General features: G+C 47.2%; 3 protein-coding genes across 15 annotated transcripts in view; 2 read left to right on the top strand and 1 right to left on the bottom strand.

The window, feature by feature from the left end:
• Nucleotides 1–9,606, top strand: part of TAOK1 (TAO kinase 1) — a 146,710-nt gene extending 137,104 nt beyond the window's left edge. For 7 of the 8 annotated variants that reach the window (XM_089899951.1, XM_022595590.3, XM_089899949.1 and 4 more), the window contains one exon: nt 244–9,606. In XM_089899951.1, the coding sequence (XP_089756077.1) occupies nt 244–705 (462 nt within the window). In that variant the 3' untranslated portion in view covers nt 706–9,606. The remainder of the gene's footprint in view (nt 1–243) is intronic. The other variant, XR_016388780.1, reaches the window with a different exon arrangement.
• Nucleotides 1,952–21,203, bottom strand: ABHD15 (abhydrolase domain containing 15). The gene is made up of 2 exons (XM_022595610.3): nt 18,487–21,203; nt 1,952–16,445 (listed from the first exon to the last, which is right to left on the bottom strand). The coding sequence occupies exons 1-2, from the start codon at nt 19,365–19,367 to the stop codon at nt 15,920–15,922; spliced, it is 1,407 nt and encodes a 468-aa protein (XP_022451318.1). The 5' UTR covers nt 19,368–21,203; the 3' UTR covers nt 1,952–15,919.
• Nucleotides 19,666–26,011, top strand: TP53I13 (tumor protein p53 inducible protein 13). 6 transcript variants are annotated; one of them, XM_022595599.3, is made up of 8 exons: nt 19,680–20,420; nt 20,920–21,492; nt 21,685–21,753; nt 21,987–22,028; nt 23,675–23,803; nt 23,940–24,140; nt 24,251–24,806; nt 24,893–25,253. In XM_022595599.3, the coding sequence occupies exons 1-8, from the start codon at nt 20,136–20,138 to the stop codon at nt 25,003–25,005; spliced, it is 1,968 nt and encodes a 655-aa protein (XP_022451307.1). In that variant the 5' UTR covers nt 19,680–20,135; the 3' UTR covers nt 25,006–25,253. The 6 variants fall into 6 exon arrangements, with proteins under 6 accessions (XP_089756086.1, XP_089756085.1, XP_022451306.1 ...); XM_089899959.1 differs by lacking the exon at nt 24,893–25,253 and adding an exon at nt 25,501–26,011 and having other exon boundaries at nt 19,672–20,420; nt 20,920–21,753; XM_022595598.3 differs by having other exon boundaries at nt 19,676–20,420; nt 20,920–21,753.
• The last annotated feature ends 554 nt before the right edge of the window (nt 26,012–26,565 follow it).

Genomic DNA, 26,565 nt, shown 5'->3' with positions numbered 1-26,565 from the left:
ATTATTTCAGTAGAGGTTATTGCCTTTGCTTTTAAGAACTTGATTTTACACATTTTAGAAATATAAATTATGGATTATTTCTACAGTACATCTCTTTGGTTTTTGAATGTACAGCCATAAAATAGCCAGAGGGAACTTTTTTATGATTCACTTCAAAGCTGAGTAATGATCACTTCCTTAGTTTGTAGATTTTAAAAAATAAATCGGCTTTCTTTTTGCTTCTCTCCTCCTAACCCCCATCAGATTGAAGAAGAAATGTTGGCTTTGCAGAATGAACGCACAGAACGAATACGCAGCCTGCTGGAACGTCAAGCCAGAGAAATTGAAGCCTTTGACTCTGAAAGCATGAGACTAGGTTTTAGTAACATGGTCCTTTCTAATCTCTCCCCTGAGGCATTCAGCCACAGCTACCCAGGAGCTTCTGGTTGGTCTCACAATCCTACTGGGGGTCCAGGACCTCACTGGGGTCATCCCATGGGTGGCCCACCACAGGCTTGGGGCCATCCAATGCAAGGTGGACCCCAGCCGTGGGGTCACCCCTCAGGGCCAATGCAAGGGGTACCTCGAGGTAGCAGTATGGGAGTCCGCAATAGCCCTCAGGCTCTAAGGCGGACAGCTTCTGGGGGACGGACGGAGCAGGGCATGAGCAGAAGCACGAGTGTCACTTCACAAATATCCAATGGGTCACACATGTCTTATACATAACTTAATAATTGAGAGTGGCAATTCCGCTGGAGCTGTCTGCCAAAAGAAACTGCCTACAGACATCGTCACAGCAGCCTCCTCACTTGGGTACTACAGTGTGGAAGCTGAGTGCATATGGTATATTTTATTCATTTTTGTAAAGCGTTCTGTTTTGTGTTTACTAATTGAGATGTCATAGTATTTGGCTGCCGGGTTTTGTTTTTTTGTTTTTGTTTTTTAACTTTTGGAGAAATTTTGAAAAGGGGAATAGATATGTATGTGTGTATACATATACATACACACACACACACACACACACACACACACACATCTCAAGCATGTGGTTACAAGAAATTGGCTAGTTAGGGGGTATTTTCTGAACACTGCAAAAATAGAATGCAGGAATGTGTCTTGAGTCATCCCTTTGGGGCAATTATATCCTAAGAAGGTCGTGAAAAAATCTAAAGCCTTTCTCCATACCCCAAATTCTTATAAGCTACTCACAGCAGGCAGCATATGCTGAAACAAGTTATTATGGAAACACATCTGTGTCTCCTCACCAATGTATTTTCTTTATTAAATTGGTCTGACTTCTCAGCCTCATTTGGAGTGAAAAAGAATGTGGAAATCCATGAACACTAAAGGGTTCCATTGACTTTTTCAGAGAGTAGAAAACAATTTAGTTCTTTTTCTGAATGCTGCATAGATTTGTCAGTGATTTTTGTTGTTTTTTTTTGTCCATTCAATTGTGCCTTTTTTGTGGCATGGTGAGATGGGAGGTGTAAGGAGATCACAAGTTGTGTGGGAATTGCATCAACGAACCTGTGAGCCTTTAAAGGGGAAGACCAGAAGGGTGAGAGAGACCCCTGGAAGTTCATATGGTGGGTATGTTCAGCAGCATAGTGAGGAGATGAAGCCTCTATATCCTGACATTTTGTTGCTTATACTGTGATATCTTATCCTAGCTAAGCTCTATAACTCCCAAGACCCCAAACAGTACTTTTACTTTGTACAGAAACAAAGAACATAGAGCCAATACAAATCAAATGCCAGAGAGTTTTGAATGATGCCATATTTGCAAACTGCCATCTATTGGAATTCTCACCACACTACATAGACATAATTTGATTACCCCTTTTGGCTTATGGGATTTCCTGTTTACAAGTAGAATAGCCAATTATTTAAATGCTTAGTTGCCATAGTGAACCAGGAGTCACTGAGCCAATGACTTTACCAGCTGCTGACTAATGCTCATCACCACTGTAGATTTTGCTGCATGTGCAGGTCCTCTTTTTTTTTTTCTTTTTTTTTTTAATTGCTGTTTTTGTTGCTGCAATACTTTACAAACTTCTAGTTCCTTGAGACTTAGTGACCATTTGGCATCATGTTAACATCACACAACAGGAAACACCACTTCCAGAAGTCTCTAGCCTCAGTGCTAAAGTACTACTGAAAAGGAACTAGCAAGTTTGGCAAATTTAAAAAAAAAAGTAAAGTAAGTTATAGTGGTCAGGGAATCTCTTGACAAACGCTAACTTTTTTTTTTCCCACAGAGGGGCGTGTTTTGTTTTGTTTTGTTGTTTTGTTTTGCAATGAAGGATCAACCCAATGCTGAAAGTTAGATGTTACTTGGTATTCCACTGCTAGTGTGGAAATTGAGTTGAAGGTGGGTAGGAAGCTGTGAGTATGACTTGAAGGAAAAAAACTTTCTTTTCAGTGATAAATCAGAGTTTCTTACAAGTTGTCTTGACCCCTCCCTTGTCTTGAAGAACCCTTGCTGCTGACTCTGGATCCTGCTTTTTGTAATAGTCAGAGGACTCCAAGGTAGAATTTTCTGAGTCCCTCTCAATGATACTCTTCACCTAGACCAGGCTAATGACCAAACAGTAATCTATAATTGTTGAAATATTGGCTTTCTCAACAAAATTTAAGTCTTCCCCAGGTATGTCAGTCTAATCTCCATGAATCCTCCCCTTTAGGAGTTTCTGGCATTCATTTAAAGGTAACTAGAAGAAAAATTAATATTTTAATGTAAATCTTTTAAAAACCAAGATCACAGTAGAATTCACACACAGTTTTAGGCAGTGTTTCAGGTAGCACTCCGGTACATTGTCCTCTTGGCCATGCTTGAGATCACCAGTTTTTAGGTGAACGTGACATGTACTTCTTGTCTATCTAATGAAAGGAGCTTTTAATTTTCTATCATTTTGCATTCACCTATTATACAGTATTTCAAACAAATTGAGATATTTACCTATTTGGAGGAAAATGATAGGAGAGAGCTTTAAAGTTAATGTCCAAAAATATAATGAATTTGATACCTTTAAAAAAATTCTTATTAGGTCTGGCCCCTCTATACTACTGGAGGCATGGAATAGGAGTGCAGCTCAGTTTTACGTACAAAACTCTTTAAAATAAAAAATACTACCAATAATACATGTTAAAGTCCACTTGTGGACTTAAATTAGTCAAATTGAGTTATTGAGTTCATGCAGATCATATGTACTTGTAAAATTGTGATTGAATACTGACTCCAAATGTCTATCCAGTAGGTCTTTGTATCTCATTTAATTGTGTGGCAACCAGTTTTACATGTAGGCCATGACTATACCTGGATTATTCCATTAAGTTCATTTTAATTAAAATATATATAGTTTGCAAAAATGGTTCAACTTAATTGATTTGTGTGTGTTTGCAAGATCTAACTTCTGAGGAATATCATACATGGTAGGAATTATCAAAGAGTAAAGCTTGTAGCAGGAAAATTTGAAAGGTTTTGAGAGATTCTGAAGAAAGAAGCAGGCACTTTCTGAATCAGTGTACAGACGTCAACATTTGATCAAATTACTACTACCTCTTCCCCATTGTTGGTGTTCACTTGATATATATGTGTTTAAGAAAATTAAAAGTATGGGATATTTGTCCAGCATATCAGAAAGTCGTAAATGCTATGTCTGGTATCCAGAGCTTGGCAGTAAAAGTTTCTTGTGTTCACTGTCTCTCCCTTTTTTAAGTTAGCATTAGAAAAATGCAAAACCTCATACCTTGAAATATATTGTTCCTAATGGGGTTCCCTTCCTTTTGCACATATTTTTCCCCTTATTAAAGTCAGCTCTAACCCCGAATTAAAGTATCAAAGTATTTTCATTATATAGATAAAGTTAGTTGGAAAATATGTTTTTATTAGTTTTATTCAGAGCTGCCATTCTTTTTAGTCATTTCTGTGCCTAGAGATGAGTAGTCCTGCATTTGAAGCCACACCCACAGATATGATATGCTTCGTACTCTAGGCCAAGGATTTATTGGTAAGTTGAACTTTTTAGCATAGTCATTATGATTTTCAGCTGCCTAGACATCGGGTAAACACCATTCAGTACACTAAAGAAACTGTCCTTGACTCTCTCCCACTCCCACCTATTTTTCCTCACCCCCTTTTCAAAAATTGAAAACGCTATGAGTGTCTTTTTCAGACCATAAGGCAGACTTTAGTAGCTTTCTACTTCTTTAACTAAATGGCATTTTAAACTTTTATAGAATACATTGTGTTGGACACTGGAATAATACTGTTTATTTTCACCTGTGAAAAATGACTTTATTGTACTTGAAACACCTCCTTTGCATTTCTCCATTTGTGCCATTCACTAGTGGAAATAAATTGTATTATACCATAATCTACTGGCTTTTAAAAACTGTGTTAAATATGCACATTTTTGGTATAGTTATTACCATTTGTATGTATATATTGTATATACATATGAGTGTCTATATGTGTGTATAGATTGATGAATATAATTCATACTGTACATTTCCATCAGGGCACTTAAGGTTCTGTTATTTTGTTTCATTATTTTAGTCCTCAGTTAAGGCAAGAATGCATGTGTTTCTTAACAATGAGTACTCTGGGTTGATATTTTTGAGAAGGTGGTCATTAGATGCAATCTTTTCTATTTTAATCTCCTCTTAGCACTTGAGTGGGTGGAAAGAAAGTTAAGTAAAATGTGGAACCATAAGTTGCAATGCAGTAAAATAGTGCTGGGGAAGGAGCCAGTTAGTGTTTCTGTGAGTTTGTGTCATGATGCAATGAAAGATAGGTGATGCAGAGAGAAATGAACCATGGAAACTAAAAACACTGGTGGTGATTCCTCTGCAAAGATAAAAAGAACCAATAAGACACATAATCTTCATGTGCACTCCATGCATATTTCTTAGTAGTGGTGCCATTGATCCTCTTACCCTTTTTACTCCATTGATAATAATTATTATAAATTTTGCTAAGGACCAAAACATCCAAGAAAGGAATTACTGCTAAAGCATCTAAGGTTCTCCTAAACTATAAAATCGACAGGAAATGGCCACTGGGAGAGAAGGATTTGGTATTGGCAAGGGGCTTTCTCCTTTTAGCTGCGTCTTCTTGCTTGCTAATAGTAAGTTCTTCATGCACCTTCCACCCCTTCGGAGGCACTACTTTTCAAGCACAGATTTGGCCCAACACTGCAACCCTTTCCTAAGTAGTTTATATGGCCCTGCGTTTTGTTCCATGCTCACAATGTGAAGTGTCTAGTGTATATTCCAGTCAGAAAATAATATATTTAAGGTGTATAAGTGTGAATCTCCTATAATGATGGAAGAGGAGGCTCTTATTTCTTAGAAAACTGCTTTCTCTAAGGAACAAATCTAAAACTTGGGCTGTCATCTTGGAGCTGCTTACCAAAATACAGATCCTTATTAAAGAGAAACAAATTCTCTGTTTTCCCTCATCTATCATGATAATGCCCCCCAACCAGGTTGTAGCATTGCCTATTAAAAGGCACTCACTTACTCTTAGTTGTTAAGAACTGGAAATTTTCCATCCTCAGATTCCTTAAAGGATGAAGAGTGTGCTGTACACTTAGCAGACTTGCCTCTTGTATGCAAGGACTACTGATTGAAGTCTATTTTGCTGTGTGTCTGGTTATGTTGTCTGCACTTTTATTAAATCACTACAGTAAGTCTACATTGGAAGTGACTTAATTTGTAAAGAAGTTTTATTAAACACTGTCTAGAAAAAGAAAGTGAAGCTGAGAACTCTTCCTTTATTGTGCATTTATATTTTCTACTGAATTCTGGTAGCCCCCTTTAAAGTCACATTAACTAATTCTTCCCTTGTTTATATTCAGATTTCCAAAATTTCACTCATGCAAGGGAAGAGAATCTATTTGGCCTAATGGTAGTCTTCAGATCATAAGAAATATGTAAATTAGCATGCACCTTATCTGCCTGTTGTGGGTTTCTTAAACTTGCACTTCCCCCTCACGCACCCCAAAATAGATATCCTTTAAAGAAAATAAAGGCAGAGAATTAAAACTGGGGAGCCATTTACTATGTCACCATCACTGTTAACTGTTACCCAGCAATCAGAACTTTTTGAAGTTTCAGAGCTTGTGTGTGTGTGTATGTGTCTGTGTGTGTGTGTTTATCTGTTTGATTGTGTTGGGTTTGTTTTGTTTTTAAATGTACAAGAGAGTCTTCTTTAAATAGAGAAAAAGGTTAATCCTCTCTGAAACAGGATGCCCGTTGGATATACTAATCTGGACATCTGTAGGTAGTTTGCCATGAAAAAGTAGAGAGAAGATGAGACTTGTGAATGAATGAAAAGGGTATCTTGATACCCCAGAATTCCCCCTAAATTACGGGTAATTCAACCTGCACAGTTTCCTTTTCACTCATAGTTTTTAGCAATTGTGAGTGAAGAAATCATGTAATTATCTGTAAATATTTAGCTAACAAATTGACCTAGTTTCTGTATTTTTTTGTTTTTGTACTAAAGTTTATAAGTCTGTGCCAGCTAGAGAGGAGTTGCTGTCATTGCCAGTTGTGGTCCTAGCATCTAACCCTGAAACCATCCTAGGTAACATTTTTAGAATTAATGCTTCAGTGTTGTTAAACAGGGAGAAATTAAGCTCAACCATTGGTCAGGTTTAAAATCTTTTGAAGCAAAGTCATTTTATTTAATACAATGATTACATGTCCTCAATCATGAATGAGGTAGGGAACCTCCCTCCCCCAGTGGCCATGTTTACAGAAGTGTGTTTTGTCTATAAAGTGCAAGGGTTTTAATGTTTATGTAAATTATGCAGGTGATAACATTATGGCTTGGAATTGTTTATTGGGCTCTCGCTGAATTTTCAAATGAAATGAACTATGCTTATTACTGGCACATTGATCCCATTTCTGGAGCATTTTCCTATTTCCAGAATTACATGTATTCCTTTGTCAATCCTTTGACAATTCCTTTGTCATTAAAGCTGGTAAACATAGATGAGGGAATTGCATTTTTTTTTAATCCATGAACCTTCATTTGTATGCCTTCATTACTCATGTTTCTTTGGCAACTCTGAGGTCAGTGAAGTTTAGAAATGAGATACCAGTGTTAATGAAAAGTGTGTACTCTTTGCTTTTGCATGGCTTGGCTTAGCATCAAGGGTATATTTGGGCTACTTGAAAGCATGAAGACCAGTTGTATGGGAACAGGTTTCTCTCAGTGGCACATTTTGCTTTTTCTGAGCCCTCAAATACATTGCCTCAGCATGAACATTATTGTTTCTATAAATTACACATGGTCATGGAATGAATTATGTGATTTAAAAGGATGGAACTGCTTAATGTTTGCAGATTCCAGCTGGCCATGTGACTATTGGGCACATATCAAACAAACCTGGGGGGAAATATTGGAACCCTTCTAACCCTTTTTTGGTCATAGACAAGTATATTTAGTTTATTAAGATGTTGGCTGCCCCTGGTATGTTGCCAGAAAGCTCTTTTTTGGTGCCTATTCCAAATGTGCTTTCTTGCATTTCATAATATCAAAGAAACCACCACCCCTTCTTCCCAGCAGCATTTTATGTCAGACCTTTTATTCCACATTAAATGGGAGTTGTGCCTACTTAGAGTGCCCCTCCAATTAATTAACATACACGTGTCCTAAAATAATCCAAGCAGGAGACACAGGTAGGAAAATTTTTTTTAGGAAGTCCACTCGAGGCCAGTAATCTATCTGACAAGGTATTTTACCACGTTATCTTGCCACTTGATAAATGAGCCTATTAGGAATTGCAGGTGGTTTCATAGGGCAAAATCCAAGTAGAGAGGGATATGTGGGATTTCTGTTAAGAGATAATTTTGTTATTGTTTTACCTCTCCTTTTATGATCCTTCTCTGCTAGGTTAGAGTGGGTTAATTCTCCAAATTTATTTTGTTTTTTATTTTTTAGGGAAATTTTTACAAAAGTGATGGTCTGATGTAAATAACATTTTGAAGTATAGTGCACATAAGTTCCCGAGACTATTTCAACCTGATAATTTGTAAATGCTTTAGAGTTTTTTTCATTAACACTTGTGTTGCTAAATCCTATTTATATAAGTCTGCTAAAAATTTTAACCCATTTAAAACTTAAACATTTAAATAATGGATGAGTTACTCTGAGCAATTTAGCTTTCAAGACCCCCTTGTTTTAGTACATGAAAAAGATAGCCTAATGCGCATTAATGAGGTTGGAGAGACTATGAGAAATATGTATAGTGTATATTTTAAAACAGCTTTGCTTGTATTGTGAAGATTTAAAAACAAACTTGAGATTTTTAACGTTAACTATTAACACAGTTTTAACATAAGTTATCCCACTGGGTTTAAGAGCATCTTGAATGTATAATCCTTTTTGTAACCCAGGTTGGTTTCTGCTTTTACCAGTCATCCAAACATATTATTTATGATTTTAGTTTTATATACTCATTTACTTTTGTTTTCCTCAACCAGCATGATTTTTTTGCACATGTATTGTAGAAATTTTTAAAAAGAAACATCAGTACATCATTTTCTCTGGATTTTCTTCACTTCTCTTCCTTTCTACTAACCCATTACCTTAAAGGCCATATCGCTCCATTTGCATTATTTGTGCAAATGCCAGGGTTGGTTTTTATTTTTATTTTTGCTATTTACCTAAAAAAAGAAAAATGCTTCAGTCAATTGCTTTTTTATTTAAAAAAAGAAAAAAGAAAAGAAAAAAAGCTGTAACCTTATCATTTCTGAGTAGACCATTGAGAGATGAATGCACACCTGTAATAGCCCAGGACCAGCTTTGGTGGCTAAAGGGAATATTTTAACTAAGCAAGAGGTTCTTTTCTAAAAGTGGTATATATTATTCACAATCTCTTTCAGTTATTCCCACAAGTCAGGGGTCCAGATAAAATGAGGGTTATCAGCTAACTGATATGTTATCATTGAGGTTCATCAATGAATTTGTACATTTCTAGTTCCCTTTGGTGAAGGGAAGAAAAATGATGATTTTGCAAGACCTAGATTTTGGCTTGGTTTCTTGCCTCCTTTTTTGGCAGCCTTCATCTTCTCATCTCCTAAAGCCCTTGAGCCTGTAGGGTTTTCATGGTGGACAAAGGACCTGTGGTCTTTTAAAACTAGGACTGATTTTTTTGGCAAGAGATTATCATGTTGAAAGTGATGTTCTGCCACTTTACCGGAGACTAATTTTAAATATACACAGTCCTCTTAATTTTCGGACCAAACAGACACCCACAGGGGAGGCTTATCAAGGGTTGCAATGGGGAAGAAGCCTCTCCCTCACTGTCAGCACCAGCTGGTAAAGGTGACTGTACAGATGTGCATTTTCCTTTTGGTAGAAATGGTCCGCAGCACTAATTGGTAAGGCTTATTGTACAGTATATTGTCAGTATTCTTCTGGTTCAACATACCTTATAGTTCACATATAACCTGTATTAATTGTATAGATTGTGCATTTAAAGCTGTTACCAAGTTGTCAGAACATAAGAGCGAAAACAAGGTCATATGTAATATTTTGTTTGTAAGTATCCTTTGTATCATAGCAAAGGAAATGTTTAAAAAAATCAACTGTAATAAAGTAATTTTAGTACACAGAGTGTCTGCTCAGTTTTTTTAAGTAATTGTATTCCCATAAAGATAAAGTATATTTCAGTTCAGTGACTATTTACTGGGTAATTACTGAATCTCAGGCACTGTGCTGTACGTTGGGGGTTACAAAAATGAGTAAGATATGGGTAAGAATGAGCTCCCTAGTGTGGACTAAAACCCTCTAGACTAATTGCCTCGAATTCTGTGTGCCCAGACAGTGAAGTAGCCTACTGTGCTGTGGACGTGAGATGATTCTACTTTAGCTTCTAATGGCTTGTTGCAGGTTCTTAAGTTTTATATAGACATATGTTGTGGTCTGTGTAACTACAGTTCCTCCCAGACACATGGACACATAGATGTATGCAGTTCTTGGACCTTGTACAAAGCTTCACAAGGTGGTTTCACCTGGGTTCGTTTTCCCAGATTTGAAAATCATCACATTTTAGCCCTGAATGGGGTAGAGTATCTAATCCAGTCCTGTTAAAATGACTTTGTCAGAAGGCTTAATTTGGAGGGAAGGAGTTTCTTGGGCTGGGGTTTATATGTTTTTTTCTATTAGAAAATAGTTTTAAGTGTTGTCATTTTAAAAAGTATAGTTGAGATTACCTACTTTATTGAATAGAAGACTATCAGAAAAATGGCACTTTTAACTTTTTAACATAGCTTCTAAACTCCTAGAATGTTGATGCTGAGCTATTTTGAGATTAATTAGCATTTATGTAGTGTTTAATTTGCCTGGGTCAAACAACTACGTGGCAGAGCCAAGATTTGATTCCAGGTGTTTTGTCTCCAGCATTTCCCAACATCCCACCTTGAATTTGGTTGAGTTAAAAGGGGGTTTAAAAAACAAGATTTCTTTCTGCTTTATCCCCACAATTGAGCAGTTCAAACTACAGTGGATGGAGAGTTAGGTGCTTCTACCATGTCAGCAACCCAAAACAAATGCTGTCATTGACTAAACACATCAGAGATGCTCTGAGTTATGCTTAGGGTTTAAAGCCTATCCTACCTGACTATAAAAGAAATTTTTTTTTATAAAAGAAATTTTAACATAAATTAAAAAATCACCACAGTGGTTGGCTAGCTCCACAGCCCCAGGGTTATAAGTTAGTGCTATCATCTACATCTCAGTGATGCCAGCTGCCAAACCAGGGTTTTCCTATATATGTCCTAGGCAATTAGTGACTTTAATTATACTTTCAGATACTTGTTCTTACGGATAGGAGGGAGACAAGGCTGCTGAGGGTGTTGTTTATTGCAGGCTGTGTAATAACTTTAGGGGTGCCATTTATAGATTCATGTTGGCTCTGCCACAAGAGTTGTGCAGCAGCTCTGAAGACAAATTCTCCTTTTGTTAACACCCTTTACATTATGGAGTTTAAAATGAGCATTATTTACTGTCATCTTAGCCAGTGATTGACTAGGAAAAGGCAAAGTATGGCATAAAGAGCAGTGGTTTAGGGTTCTGGTCTTTAGCCCCATCACTGCTAACTGAGATCTTAAAAGTCACATCCTTTCTGACCATCACTTACAAGAAACAGGAAAGCAGATAGCTTTTGGCTGGAACAAATGAACCAATGTATAACCTATTAGCCATAACATGGTTATCTGAGAGAGAGAGCACGTGTGTGTGTGTGTGTGTGTGTGTGTGTGTGTGTGTGTGTGTTTGGGAAGGGGGTGGGGAGAGTTTGTCCTCAATTGGGCAACCCAGCACCCAGTTTGTAAGCCTCAAAGGTGCTGCTCTTCCAGGCCCTTCCCAACTTTGCAGTGGAATTAATAACTGGAAATCCTTGGCCTTACAAGAATCAGAATATAGACTCTGATCTGAAAGCAGATGCCACCTCATTATAGAGGTCTTTGAGCTCTGGTTGAGGAATTAAATGGGCTTGAAGAATGGGATCCATCTGCTTTTACTATTTCATCATAGCCTAACAGACCTTAATTAAGGCCTATTCACAGTCTCAGTCTTTTCATATGGAACAACTCATAACTTGCCCAAACTCATATGAGTCACAAATGAAGTAGAAACTAGAACCCACATCTCCAAACTATTTCAGTGTTCTATCCAACACACAAATTACTAATTGCCCACTGGAAGATATCTCTGTGTAGGTACCACTGATGATCAGGGAATTTTGAGCCTCCTGGGAAATTATTAGCCCAGAGCAGGAGGCCTGGTTGTTGATTAAACAGAGGTTCCGCTGGTTAATGTTAGGGGACACAAGCCTAGATCTATAGAAGTGAAGCAACAACCAGCAAATAGAGAATGTGCAGTGAGGCTCCGTTAACTCCACAGGTAGGTGAGCACAGCTCAGTACATAGAGGACTTAAGAAGAAGACAAACAGCACATTTGTTTGTGGAGATTTAAAAAAGAATGACATTCCATTGTTGCAGGGAGACTGCAATTTATTATTCAGAGGCAAACAAGCTGAGAGAATTTTTTCTTCAGTCTCACTAGTGATAGACACTAGAGCAAGATACCTTATTACACAGGAAGGCTGGAGGAGCCAGAGACATTTGTTTTTTAAGTGTTAATATCTTTTTTGTTTTAATGAAATTCTACTTTTCCTCTAAACTTTTAGCTCTTCCTGGATACTTCAAAGCATAATTATTAGATGTCTTAAAACATCCTCTGGTCACTTTGGTAGGGTTATTTTCATTAAAACCTTTATGTCATCTCCCAACTCCCAGAATTTGGATCAGGTCTATGATCTGATCCTCAAGCCCATAAACCAACCAGAAGTCTTTACAGCCCACTGAGCTCGTTAGCATTATTTCCAGTCACCGACTCTCAGTTGAGAAGAGACCTTATATCTAATGTAGGCCACCCTTATTTCTCAGCACATGTCCCCTCCATGATATGTGCCTAGGAGCAGTCTAGCTTGTGTATACCACCAATGATGTGGGACCTTCTGCTTCCTAAGGCATTCGTTCCATCCCTGGGCACTTGGACACTCCCTAGGCATAACTTCTTAATCTTAACTCTACAAACTGTCATAACTAGGGAAAACAGTTTCTGATGCCATCTTTTGTGGCTTGGCTGTAGGATCATTGGTATCATTGGCAAGTTCTGCCAAAGTGGCCAAGCATCTCTGCCTGTTTAAGCAGGGTGGGAACTTTATACTAAAGTTCATTTCTAAAGGAAGAAACCATGGCATTACTGAGGGTGACTGACTGACAAAGGATCCTGCAGTCTGGGTGGAAGATGAGTACAGAGCAACTTCTGACTCTGGGGTGGTTTTGAGGTTATATATAAAGCTAAGATGACACTTCCTGTGTCAAGACCTCTTTTCTAACAGTACTCAAGTCTTAGCAAGGATATCTTCACTCAAAACAGAGATGACATCTCAAAATGAGGATTTGGTGCTATGTTTTTTTATTGTCATCTCTGGCCAAGCCACCTTGGAAACCTATGCATAAATACATAAAATACTAAATCTTTAAGAGAATTAAGTTACAGCTTAGCACAGTCTTTGGTATCAGAGGTCAGAACTTAGTAGGACTCAAGAAAACCTTGAGAAGCAGTTGTCTGCTTCCTGCATTCTGATCCAGTGGGTGGAGACAGATAACTCAGGTCTGAGATTATGCCTCCTTTATTGTAATTGGATTGTGTTTTCTTTTCCCCCTTTACCATTTGAAGGTGTTTATAAATAATGAAGAGACCAAAAGGGAGGCAAGCAAGTGAATGAGACCTGAGAGGATTGCTAAAGACTTGCTACCTGGAAAACTCCCAACTCAGTGGTACTTCTTTGGGTTTTGTTTGTTTTGTTGTTTGTTTCTTGCTTCCCCAAACTCATAATTTGTCACTTCGTTTTTAGGGCCATGCCTTCTCTCAGAATGTGTGTCTGGGGTTCCTCCATCTGGTTTCATATAATTAGCTATTAACCAAAGCAGAGCCAATTTGGGTGATTCCTTCATCGTTAGACTGAAGGACAGGGTCACCCAGACCTGCTTGAACAGGAACTACGCTTTCTTGGCAAAAATGGCTTGAAAAGCAGTGATGTCACCAAATGGTGATGAGAAGATGAGAGAGAGGTAGCTTCCTGAGAATGGCTATGAGTACCTCTGGCACAGGGGCATGGAGGAGAAATACTTTAGGGTTTAGGTCATTAGGGCTGTGGATCCAAGGGGATCCAAGGGACAAGGGCTGTTCTGCTGTTCACAGAGCTTTAAGACTATAACTGGAAAAAAAAATTTTTTTAAATATATATATATATATCTCCTCCCCCACCCCACCCCACAAGCTGGCTTTCCTGTAAAAAAGGAACCATGATTTCTCCCAAAGCTATTATCTTAACCAGAGTCCCGTGGTATCTGGCCTAGAGAAACAATCTGGATTTTAGCCCTTAGGGGCCCTTTAATCCTGGGGGGTGAGGGTGGGGGTGGTTAAAAACCACTGGACTGCTCCCCATTTTGCAGTGAGTTCTGAATGATTATAGGGTCCTGCATATGGGACTGCAAAACCTAATAAGCTGAAATCCCCACTGTACCAGATGCTGGGGGAGGGGGCTGGCCAGATGTCAGTAATTCTTCTTTGCCAAGCCTTATACCCAGGCATTAACCAGAAGTAGAACAGCTTCTTTAGGGTTCACTTCCTTATTATCTCTCCTGCTCAGAAATGGTGAGAGAATGTTAGATGAGGAACATAGAGGAGAAGGAACAAGAAGTGGGGAAAGGAGGGAGGGAATTTTTTCATGACAGGATAATGTGCCTTAGACAATTGAATGTTGTCTGCATTTCAGTTTAGATTCTTGGATAGTTCAGAGTTTCTTTTTATTTGATCCAGAGGAACAGGATGGGCTAAAATTATCCAAACCTAAAATCATGGCCCCAGAAATTCCTCATACCAAGCCTTAGGATATGGCTTTTGGTAAACATCTCTCCTTCTTCAAATTGCTTTGCTATTTGTGAGGCCAGTATGGAGCTTCCTGTCAAAACAGGTGCCTTCTTTCTTGATGACCAATTAAAATTTCAGGGCAAAGATTTTCTGGGAGGAACTGGATGTCCTATTGTATTGCTTAATGGCCTAATCCAAACCAAGGTGTGGGTCAATCTGTACAATGCCTTATTTTACTCTGATCTTAAGCATTAGTCCTCATAAAACCAAAGAGCCTATCAGTCACTGAGTGGTCAGATCCAGGAGGAAGCTTTTCCTGCATCTACATGGATGGCCTTTTGAATAACTGAGCAGAAAAAGCATGGTAATGTGAAATATTCATAAATCACTGAGTCAGTTCTAGCCAATCTCTTGGAAATTTTGTTTGCTTTCTCTGGTCCCAGATGTCTCTCCAGGGTCTGGAGAGGGAAAGGCTAGTAGTAGTGTCAGAAAAGAGGGCAACTAACCAAAAAAACACCTAAGATATGAGGTTTATACTTTTACCACTTAGAGAAAGCCCACATCTCAGGAGAAAAACACCTCTCGCTAGAACTCTCTGGAGTAATCCCCCGAAGTGGTACTGGAGGGAGCAGCTAGAATGTCTGAGAGCCTGGCTCCTTGAGCCATGGTCAAGCAGACCCTGCGAGGATTTCCTCTTCCTAAAATCATCCTTGGGATCTCTCTAGTGAGCCTTGAGGTCCTAGGCTGAAGCCCCAGATCAGCCCCACTCCCAGTCAGGACTTGCAGAACTCAACCGAAAGACTGGCCCTTGGTATTCCAGACGCAGGCGTTCACGCTGTCTAGCTGGTTGCCCTCCCCAACCCAGTCTCAGCACAGCACTTATTGCCTCTGGGCCTATCTCACAGTCAACGCAAGACGCGTTAGCTCTGTGAGCCACTTCCACGTCTGCCACCACATGAAGTCAGCAGAGCGCCACAGCCGCAGAAAAAAACGAGGGAAGTAGCATCAAGACACAAACATCCTGTCCTCACTACATCAAGTGGCTCCAGCTTGAGAACCAGCGTCACAGAGCTGATTATTTATGTGGCACAGACCTGCCCAATGGCTCACAAAACTCATCTCCTTTGTATCTTTGCTGTGAGCGAGCATTTTCTCTTGAGTCCAGGGACATACATGGAGATATTCTTTGGCTTATGAAGTCGGTGACAGGGGACAGTGACAGGGAATGCCCAGCTGCTGAACCAGGATGAGCTGGCATGTGTAGAGCAGGGCCTGGGCAGGAGTTCTGCTCAGGGGCTAATGAACGCTAGCTTGCTGAAGTTCCATCTCTTTCCACAGACCAGTTTAAGAGAGAAGGGGCTGAATCAGGGGCAAAGAGCTGAAGCTGCCTGCCCCATTCAGTCCTCAATGCCTTTTCAGGACTCAGCCGTGCCCAGCTCTTTCTTCCTCGCAGGGCTGGCGGGTTCTTGGGTCAGGTCTCACCTTGTATACGATCTCTTCCAGCTAAAGATCTCCTCCAGGTTGGAAGAGGGAGAGGCCTCCCGCTTTGGCAGGGTTCCCCAGCGACGCCGGCCCCCTAGGAACGAAACTCGGCGCCTGCTCAGCCCTTTCATCCTCTCCTCCATTCGGAAGAACTCAGTCAAGGCCCGGAAGTACTCCAAGATGACCTCGTGGCTCCAGGCTGGCAAGGGCTCCTGGCGCAGGAAGCCACAGTGGCCTCCATGGCGGCTGAGCAGGAGGAAGAAGTAGGGGTTGCTGTGAAAGAGTTCAGTTGGCAGAAAGTGGTTTGGGGGCCCACACACAGGATCATCGGCGCTACAGATGCATAGCACAGGTACGGCTGCCTCGTCCACATCCCGGAGGGGGTCGTTGTGGTCCCAGTAGGTGTCCCAGCTGATGGGGAAGCTCTTGGTGTGGCAGAAGAGGGTCTCTTCAAACTCTCGCAGGGAGCGGCTCCTGAACAGTTTTCCAGTGTCCACTGTGTCCTCCAGGGCTGTGGCGTACCTGGCAGAAAGAAGTTGAATGGGGAAGGAAGGAAAGAGAGGAAAGAACTGGAAAATAAATTGACAGCAGAAGTTACAGAGTGGCAGCCCACAGGCCAGATTCTGACCACAAAGGCTTTCTTTGGCCATATAATGTATTAAAAAACTTCCATGTCATTGCCATCATTTAAAATCAGGAGATTTCACGTAAAATGCATCTATCTGGCTTCTCGAGGGGATTGGGGAGATCTGGCGACATGGGCTGGCATGGCAACAATCAGGGTATTTCCTCCCTCCTTCCTGTGTTACAGTTTCTACCAGGACAGTCATTCATGGCATTACCTCCCCAGCCCTGGGGCAGCATTTGACTTTACAGCTGCTGAGTTATTGCAACAGCTCTCCTCCAGACCTCATCTTCAGACCCTCTGTAGGGAACCTGCTATGAAATGTCACCTCCTGAACCTCTCTTGGAAGAACTCAGTGGCTCAGACTATCCAAACCAGCAAGTGACATCCCCCAACATTAACATCTTACTTTAAGTTGTATTAGTTTGTTTGCTTTTTTAAAAGATAATATACTATCCAGCTGATGACAAATGAGTGTGTCCTTGATCAGTGGGGCAGGTATTCCTAGAGAGGACTGAGTGGCGGAGGAAGTGACTGGGAGTGTAATTAATTGGGTGAGGCCCCAAATGGGAGCCTGAGAGCAACTGCTCTGGGAAAGAGGGACATCTTTGCTGTTTCCACCTCCCTGGAGAGGGCCTGGCACCCTGACCAGGAGGCCAGGATGGGCAGCTCAGTCCTTTATTTGGATTAATTCAGCCTTAGCCAGCTGAATTTGGATAGGTGTTTCCTGCAAACATTCAAAGGCTTGCCCCAAGTTGGCAATCCCAAAATTCCATGGGCAGGGCAGTTCCTAAAGGCCCAGGTTTCCTCTCCACTTCCCTTACCTTATCCTCCAGCTGGTGCCCAGGGTCAGTACTGAGGGTGGTCATTTGGGGATGGAAACTGGCAGTTAAGCCATGTGAGAGTACCTTGCCCCTGGACTGTTCCAGCGGCTCTGGGTTGCCATGGTAGCACATGGGCTGTTGCTGAGCTCAGGGTTGACCTTCTTAGAACAGGAGGCAAAATAGGGCAAGGAAAGAAAGAGAAATCACAAATTGTCACCATGTATTGGTGCCAGGCCCCTTACTTTCATTATCTTATTTCATGCTTATAACCACCTTGGGAAGTGGTTATTATAAACTCCATTTAACTGAAGAGGGAAGTGAGGCTCAAAGGGGTTAGCTAACTTGCTGGAAATTCAGGATTTGAACCCAGGTGGGTCTGACCCCACATCCCAGGTCTTTCTGCCACACCACACTGCTGCCATCATGTCGTTGACCTCGTTCTTCCATCTCCTAGGAAAACAACAGCGTAAGCAGAGGCCTGGTTATTTGCTGTGGGAATGTCACTCAGGCCTTCTCAGTGGAAAATTCTCCCATCACCCTGGTGGTAGATTCTTTTCTTTTTGGAGATTAAAAAAAATGTTTAAATACTCTTAAATTTTTGCATTAAATATTGAGTATATACCTGGGAATATGCAAAACATCTGTCAGGTCTAAAGAATTTTAATCAATCGAATACCACCAAATTTCTGATTCCTGTCACCTCCAGGCTCAGAGGAAACATTCTGGACAGATAACCAGTCACAATTGCTTCCAGAGCCCTCTTTGCTGATTTGACAAGCTATGGACTAAGCGATGTACGTGTCAGGTGCTGCCTCTTGTGGCGGGTGGGGCAGGTGCTCAGGTTGCTAGGACACGGGTGGGGCTGAGGTGAGTGAGGCCAGAGGGCCCCAGGTCAGGAGTCCCTGCTCTAGCTAATGATGCTGAGTCCGTCTGTGGCTTTTAAACCTGCTTCCCTGATTCTGTCCAGACTAGAGGGTTTGGACGCTTCAGGAAGTGTGTGAGGAAAACTTTGCCCAAATTGCTCTAAACCTGTTTGATTCAAAACCAGGCAGAGCCGTTTCTCAGCCCCAAACCTCTATTCCCCCACTGCTCGTCTGCAGCCGCCGTTACCCACCTGCTGAGGGCGATCTTCTGGTGGAGCAGAAAGCCCCGCTCGTAGGGCCAGGGCAGGCCGGCCTCAAACCACTCGCGGCAGCATAGCACCGGCGAGATGCAGGCTGCACCGGTCATGTAGCTGGAGGAGCCACACTCGCCCAGGTAGGACAGCAGCAGCGCCGAGCCTGAGCCCTCGCTCACCGCGAACAGCGGGGCTGCGGGGTGTCGGAAGCGGATGTAAGTGATGGCCTCTTTGAGATCAGACGGGTCCCCGAAAGGCTGCAGCCGGGGGCTGACCAGTGGGCAGCCGTGGTGGCCGCGACGGTGGAAGATGACCGGGTAGTAGCCGCGCTCCAGGGCCAGCAGGCAGAGGCCGAGCACGTTGCGGGTGAGGCGTCCCCAGGCATTGGGAATCACCAGCAGCACCGCCGGGAGGCCCCCGGCATTGGTGACCCGGCGGCCCCGGGCGCAAGGTCCCACGACCCAGTCCAGGGCCACCAGCCCGTCGTCCGCCAACTGCAGGTACTCCCGGGCCAGATCGGACCCCGGCCCCACCGGCAGCACGAAATGGCAGAGGGTCTGCAGGTGGGGCCCGGAGAGCCAGGAGCGCGGGCCCGGCTCCAGCGCTGTCGAGCGTCGCAAGGCGCGCAGCAGGCACTGGGCCAGCGCCGACGGCTTACAGATGAGCCTGCACCCGCCGGGCAGAGGCTCACGCCCGTCGCTGAACTGGTCCGCGGGGCCTGCGCCGTCCACCTCCTCCTCGTGGTCTTGGCCCTGCGCCCCCGGCAGGGTCCTCGCTCCGACGGCGCGCCTCCCGGGGCGCCGCAGCAGCGCGGCGAGCAGGCCAAGCAGGGCGAGCGCGGCCAGGAGCAGGGCGAGGGCGGCGCCCCACGGCGGCATGGCGAGGCCGGAGAGCCCCCGGCGGGCGGCAGCGGCGGGGAGGTCCCCTTGGCGAGCTCCCCGCTGTGGCCGCGGCTCCGCCGGGCCGCGGCAGCTGCCCAGGGCCCTCCCGCGGGGAGGGAGGGGGTGCACTCCGGATTGGTCGCGGCCCCGCAGAGACAGCCAGTTCGGTCCCGGCTCCCCTCACCCGCCCCCCACTCCCGCCCACGGCCCTTTGTACAGTGATTGCGACAAGCAGGAGCAAGAGGTGAAAGGAGCGGAGGCCACGGGGAGGGAGCGAGGACGCGCCGGCGAGACGGAAGGGAGCGGGGAGGGCAGCAAGCCGAGGAGTGGGGTGTGGGGGGCAGAAAAGTGGGGAGACTTGGAGACCGAGGCTTGGGGGACGGGGATGAGTCTCAGAATCCTCTGCCCCCACCCCTCCGTCCCGCCTGGTGTGTAGGGTGTGCAGCTACCGGCGAGACCTGCGTCGCTGCGCCCTCAGGGGCCGCTGTTGAGAAGTAGCAAAAGGGAGAAGTGAATAAACCGCAGCTCCCGGCGCGGGCTCCCGGGCTTCCGCGGGGCGGCTGCAGTGCAGCCGGAGCCACCACCCGCACCTCCGTCGCCAGGCTCGGCTGTGCTCTCTGACCTCGGTGTTTGTCTCGGCCCCGCGGGCACCCGCAACTGCGCAATAACCCGGCCGGGCGGGGGTCCGGCTCAGGGCCAGCAAGGGCCAGGGCCGGCGTCGTGCCCCGACCGCGGGTTAGCAGCGGGAGGCTGGAGTGCCGGGGAATGCTCGTTCCCTTGCCTGCATTAGTGCGCTGTGCCGATACCCCGGGAGCGTGGGGCTCCCCTGGAACCTGGCTTCAGGTAGAGGAAATCCTCACCACCGCTCCCCAGGAAGGACTTCCCCAAAAGAAACAGCCCCAAACCTCCGAGAATAGGCTGGAGGAAAAGACGCACTCAGGTGCCCTTGGAGGGGGATGCCTATCACCCCGCGACCCGGCCGTGGCAGGGGATAGATGGCAGTCCCTTCATCAGCTCAATAACTGGCAATTACCGGGGAATGGGGGAAGGGTAAGAAATACCCCTTGCAAGTCACAGCTATGTGGGAGACAGTCTTGCTCTATTTCAAAGTTTTGGGCTGGGCATTTCAACTCTCATCCTCCACCCACTTTCCCGTCTTTCCTCAAAATCCTGAGCCGGGCCAAGGAGAAGGGCACCGGGGAGAGGGCGGCAGAGCGGGCACCCGCTGCAGGTGACGTCTGGCCAGCGCTCCCTGCTGGGGGCGAGGCCTGTGACTCCACCTCACGGTGACCAAAGTCTCCTTGGGCATCTGCTTGTCCTCGCTGGGCTAATTACGAAAGCGGAGGCGGACGTGGGCAAGAAAGCAGCCCCCAGCCCGGCTCCAGCTTCCTGGGACTTCTGGGTCTGGGGAGCGTGGAGACCTTGGAGACTCCTCCGGGTTCGGGCGCTATTTGCGAGGGCAAGAGTGGGATGGGATGAAGGTGTAGCTCTAGAGTGGGGACCCTCTTCCTTCTGCAGCTCGGACTTCAGTCTTCGGTCCCTCTTCTAGATGCAGGTCACATTGATAAGTCTGAAGCGGGTTTGCCGAAGGAGCGGACCCGTCTCCCCTCCTGCGCCACCCAGTTCACAGTGGAATCCCAATTCCCGCCCTCCTCCCCGCTCCAAGATCCACCCAGGAGCTGCAGCTGCGCCCTGCAGGCCGCGGAGACCCGCTGAGACGAGTGCCCGGGCGAAGGAGGTGGTCCCGCCTGCCTCGCAGCGCTGCGCGCAGAAGACGGGCTTCCGAACAATTTTTTCCGGCTTGGGGTTGAAGACGCTTGCGCGCACTGTCCCGGGCTGTGGGCGGGCACTGGGGCGGGGCGAGGCGAGGCGAGGGGAGGGGCGCGCGAGCCTGGAGAGTCGCGGCGCGCGGTCTGGGGTCGGGGCGGGACGGCGCGCGCGAGCCCGGGGTCTACGTGGGCACGCGGGCGGCGTGGGTGCGCGGGGGCAGGGCCAGGCGGCGCGCGCTCCCTGGCTTGCTGGGCTGCGGGCAGTGCTGGGGCGGGCCGGGATGGCGCCTCCTCCGCCTCCGCCCCAACTGCTGCTCCTGGCGGCCCTGGCGGGGCTCCTGGGTCCCAGTGAGGTAAGGCGACCCGCTCCCGAGAAGGCTTCGGCCCGGGATCTCAAAGCGCTTTGCCAAAAGTTCGTGCTGGAAGGAGTGGTGCGCGGAGAGGGGACTAGGAGTTCTCCCCTTGGAGGGCTGGGCCTGGGAGGGAGAGGGCAGAGCCCGCGCCGAGGCCAAACGCCCCAGCTCTTCTGCGCCTTGAACCCACAGGTGGTGGCTGAGCCGGCGGAGGAGGCGGGAGCCCGTTGTCCCGAGGGCCTATGGCCTCTGCCCCCACAGGTGGGTGCCTGGAGGGCGGTGGGAGAAAGGAGTGTGAAGGGGCAGCCCAGTCCCGCCCTGGCCTCGCGGCACCTTCCACAGCCACCCTCTGAGCACCTCTGCCGGTTCCTCCGGCCCTCAAGCCACCAACGTCTCCATTCCAACGTGACGGCACGGGCCTGCTGTTCTCTCCCCACCCCCACCCCCCCAGAGTCCCCCATGGGCTCTAAGCTCTCTTCTCTCCCCCTGTATAGGTGTCGCCAAGAGTGACCTACACACGGGTGAGTCCACGGCAGGTAAGTACAAGCAGGAGGCATCCTCAGTGTCTGCACTGGAAACAGCGAGCTCCTCGCAGGCTTTCTCCACCTTTTCTGCTCACCAGCTCCATTCTTTACCACTCCCCCCAGTAAGAGGCAATGTTCTTAGTCCCAGGACAGTGAGCCACAGGCCTTGGTCCTCTGCAGTGCTTGTCAGGCATCCTGTTGAGTAGCTGGCTGTGTGGGCAGGAGGCTGCAAGGGAAACTCTGAGGGTAGTAGGAAAAAACAACCTGTGCTCCAGCTCTGCTGTGTGACTTTGGAAGTCTCCTGACTTCTCTGGGCCTCATTTTTCTGTTAGAGAGGTTATTAGTAACGTCCCTCCCCATGAGGAGTTAACAAATAGTGTGGGACAGCACTTTGGAAAATAGGAAGCTGTAAGGAGTGTGTGTACCTCAGGTTACCAACCAAACTGTGGGTTCACCTTGTGTGGCTGCCTATTTTCATTGCCAGTGGTTGGATAGCTTCTCTGTCCCTTTGGTTTTCCTTCTGAAATATCTATTTTTTTTGATCCTTGTAATAGCTCCAGGCCAAAAGAGCTCATGCCACCCACCTGATTCCTTTTCCCAAACAGCCCTTTCATTCCACTGTTCAGAAACCAGTGGCTCCTTATTTCTCCCCTTATCATGGCCATACTCCCCTGTCTAGTTTTTCAGGCTCTACCTCGTTAAGTAAACCTCATCCAACCTCCCCACATCTTTGGTTCCTCTCGTTTTGTTGGTCTGCTCACCACACATATGAGTTCGAGGCTTATTCCCACCCCTGTACTTTTGCACCTGCTTATTCCCCTCAACACCTGGCGTATCCTGACTTGAAGGGGGCAGCTCCCTGCCCTCCCGCCATCCATCCCCATCCATCTTCAAAACCCAGCACAGGAGTCAGCTCTCCCTTGAGACCTTGCCTGATCATATTAGCCCTTATTTATTCATCACCTTCTCCAAATTTGTGTAATGCTTATAACCTGTCTCTTGTAATTTAACAACTAATCACTTTGAGTTTTATTAGTTTGCGCTTTCATTTGCATTAGTTCTGTTCCCCTGAGTTTCCTTTGCATTCCCTGCAAGCGGAGTCCAGGAGTTCTCTTTTGGCATCTCCTACAGCATCTGGCACAAGTGCTGAGCGTTAGGTCAGCTCAATCAAAGAATAATTAATAATTGATGAAGCGTTTCCATCCTGAGATTGTGCACCTGCTGCCTTTGTGCCCTGTATTTGGATGCGTTGGGGAGATGAGATTGAATATATAGATGGGGCAATACATAGAAGAGCTGGTCTCTATTTGGGGGGGTGCTTACAGTCTAGACTGGGAACCTGTAGAGCCACCATGGCAGGTCCAGAGAAATACAGCTAAAGAGTGTGGTGTGAGTCTGGCAGGGTTAACCACGCATGCTGTCACAGAAGTTGTGAGCTTTGAGGGGTGGCAGTGCATGGAGAGGAGGGATGAAAGGAATGCTCAGAGGCAAGAGGGGGTGCACGCCAGTATCCAGGGCCCTTTGTCCTTTCCTGAGCCCTGAAGGTGGAAGGGTCATCTGGCCATCCTGGGAGTCCCTTTAAGTTGGCTCCCCAGGATGGGAGAACTTGGGATTCTTAGGGAGGGACCTGGCTTGATGTCTCCATGCCTTTCCTCCAGGCTGAGGATGTCAGCTTCCTCTACCATCCCTGTGCCCACCCCTGGCTGAAGCTCCAGCTTGCCTTCCTGGCCCACATTTGCATGGCCCAGCCCTTACTGGTCCCTGACTCCAGCCTCACCCAGGATCGGGTGAGTGGCTGCTGAAAGGTGGTTGTCTGGCACTGGCAGGGGCTGCAGCCCCACGTGCAGGGCAAGGGGAATTCAGGGCCTCCTCTTGCTTGCTCCCCATCTTTGTCTTAGCTCTAACAGTTACCTCCTTTCATAGCCCCTGGTACTGGCAGCATGGGGGGTGGCACTGGAGATGGCATGGGTAGAGCCAGCCTGGGCTGCCCACTGGCTGAAGAGGAGGAGGCGGCGGAAGCAAAAGAAGGAGAAAGCATGGTTTCGCTCTGACAGTTTTTCTGGGCCCTATCCCTTGGTGCCAACACCGGGCAGAGGGAGGCTGTGCCGGAGAGGGTGTGTGCAGGTGAGGGGTGCTGGCCAGGCTTGATGGTCATTGGGTTGGTGGCCCAGGGTGGTGGTGTCATTGGGTAATCTGGGCAGGGAAAGGGTGACTGCTGTCTCTTCTCCTCTTAGGCCACGGCTTTGGCCTTTACTCTGCGGAGCTGGAGGCCCCCAGGCATAGAGGTGGCATCTAGAGGGCCTAGGCAGCTCTTTCCTAGTGGTGCCAAGAGGCGTGGGCTGCGGGCTGCCCTTGGTCTCCAGCCCACCCCCTCAGCCCTGAGGTTCCGCTCTGTTTCCCCACGGAGCATGGAGGCCAAGCAGCCTATGTTGGGACCCCAGGGTGCAAGGGATAATGCCCCATCTGTGCCCACTGGCCCACTGCTGCCTGGGGGGCCTGGAAGCAGTGTCAGCTCCAGGCTAGAGGCTCAGGTGCCCAAAGGGCAAAGCAGCCCAGGGGTCTGTGCCTGTCCAAGTCAGGCTTCCCCGGCCGCTCGGGCAGCAGCGCCTCCGCCGGCAGCCCGGGGCCCCACCCCGCGCACGGAGGAGGCCGCCTGGGCTGCCATGGCCCTGACCTTCCTGTTGGTGCTGCTCACCCTGGCCACGCTCTGCACGCGGCTGCACCGAAACTTCAGGCGTGGGGAGAGCATCTACTGGGAGCCCACAGTGGACAGCCAGGACACAGTGGCTGGTGAGAAGCTCCCCTCCTCACCTGCCCCGCCCCGCCCCGCTCCCGATGGCTTCCCTGCCCTTGACAGCTCCCCACCCTGCCCCTAGCGGTGCTGAAGCGGAGGCTGCAGATGCCCCCTCGCCGGGTCAAGCGCTCCCGCCGGAGACCCCTCCTCCCGCCCACGCCGGACAGCGGCCCGGATGGGGACAGCTCCGAGTGACCTGCCCCAGCCCTGCCACTGTGGCAGGTCCGGCTCCTCCTCCCGCCGGGAGGCTGCGCCACGTGGACCGCGCGCAGGGCCGCCCCCTGGTGGCCAGATGGCGCAGTCCTGCCTAAGCGTTGTAAAAGGGCTGGTCCTTAGTGTGTGGTTTGCTGGGAGGGATGAAGGGGAAAGGGAGGAGAGAAAAAGGAGCTGTCTCAGCCTCCGTTGCAAAAACTCCGTTTTTCTTATTAAATTATTTTAGTAGAGCCTGGAGTTGAGCTTGTGCATCTGCCACACAGAGTCCCTCCCACCCAGGGCACTGTCCTAGGCCATTTGGGTCGTGTTTGAGGTAGGGGGTTTCTAGTGTCAAGTTGGGCACTCACTGGCCTGTCTCCTCTTGCCAGCCTGGCCTCGGACACTGGGGTTTAGTAGCGTGATAGACCCCTCCCACCACCAGGGGTGAGCAGGTGGTGGGGATGGTGGTGGTATTTACTGAAACATTGTTATTTCCAGGACTCCTCTAAGAGATGACAGGGGCTTCCCTTCCCTCAAGTACAGGGGCTGGAAGAGTCGTGGTCTTCACTTGCTTCATACTTTTGCCAGGTTGGTCTTTCTCCGTTTCACGTCTGCCACTTCCCCAGTCCCTCCCACAGTTCCCTAAGCATCAGAAAGGGCACATGGTCACTTATTTATTTTTGATACAAATGTACATGACACACATCTTGACACTCAGCCCACCACCACCACCACACAGGTAGAGCCTGGCCCCCGGGACAGAGGCGGGACGGGGAGAGGAGCTGGTGGGCGCTGCCATCTGCCTCTCAGCCTTCCCAGGCTGCAGCCCAGGCTCCAGGGACCCAGATACTGCAGGCACTGGCCTTTCAGAGGTTACAGGGAGGGGGCTCTCAGCTGAGTCAGGGACCCCGGGGAGCCAGCCCCAGGCTCAGGTGCTCAGTTCTCTGCCCCAACCAGCACAATCCCCCTCCACAAGGGAGGGGAAGAGAGATGGAGCCAAGTGGTTTTCCTTTTACGTTCATAGTGAAAGGGTATGAGTGGGGGGAACAATGAGGGGAGGCAGAGGGCAGGACCCCAGCTGGTTACCCGGCAGTCCCTGGCCCCAGGATGGGGGGGGGAGGGGCCAACGCCCAACACGGGTCCCGCTGCTCTGGTCCCCTCACCCCCTCACAAAACTCCAGTCGGGCCAGGCCTCCGGAACGGCACTGCCGCCCCGCACGCTCACACACAGGCACGCAGGGACACTCAGTTACCACAACGTTAAAATTAAGGGGTGGGAGAGAGGAGAGAGAGAAAAAAAGACTTTTCCAGTGTTTGCTGCTGGGGACCCCAGGAGCACAGGTTGGGGCCTGTGCCCTAGGCTGGGGCCGTTTGGCATTGAAGGAGAGCAGCAGGGGGCTGGTGGCTACAGGGTGGGGACATCCACAGGTATTATGTACAAGGGGGGGGGGATGCCCCCGCTCAGCCCCCAATAGGGCTGGACTGGCTCATGGGGGTGGGGTGCATGTAAGGGAACCACCCCATTCGGAGTGTCCCCACCCGACCCTTTGCTGAGGGTGCCCT

Source organism: Delphinapterus leucas, chromosome 19, assembly GCF_059928025.1.
Source record: "Delphinapterus leucas isolate spDelLeu-1000000601 "Yukka" chromosome 19, BTC_Dleu_Yukka2, whole genome shotgun sequence".
NCBI classification, from domain to species: Eukaryota; Metazoa; Chordata; class Mammalia; order Artiodactyla; family Monodontidae; genus Delphinapterus; species Delphinapterus leucas.
This window is presented reverse-complemented; position numbering and strand designations above follow the sequence as displayed.

Excerpts from the sequence above, each read along its gene's own strand:
- ABHD15 (XM_022595610.3), bottom strand. The coding sequence starts at position 19,367 with ATGCCGCCGTGGGGCGCCGCCCTCGCCCTGCTCCTGGCCGCGCTCGCC. Across the intron at positions 16,446-18,486 it reads CAGAAGATCGCCCTCAGCAG|GTACGCCACAGCCCTGGAGG; the intron begins GTGGGTAACGGC and ends TCTTTCTGCCAG.
- TP53I13 (XM_022595598.3), top strand. The coding sequence starts at position 20,136 with ATGCTCGTTCCCTTGCCTGCATTAGTGCGCTGTGCCGATACCCCGGGA. Across the intron at positions 22,029-23,674 it reads CACGGGTGAGTCCACGGCAG|GCTGAGGATGTCAGCTTCCT; the intron begins GTAAGTACAAGC and ends CCTTTCCTCCAG. Across the intron at positions 24,807-24,892 it reads CAGCCAGGACACAGTGGCTG|CGGTGCTGAAGCGGAGGCTG; the intron begins GTGAGAAGCTCC and ends CCCTGCCCCTAG.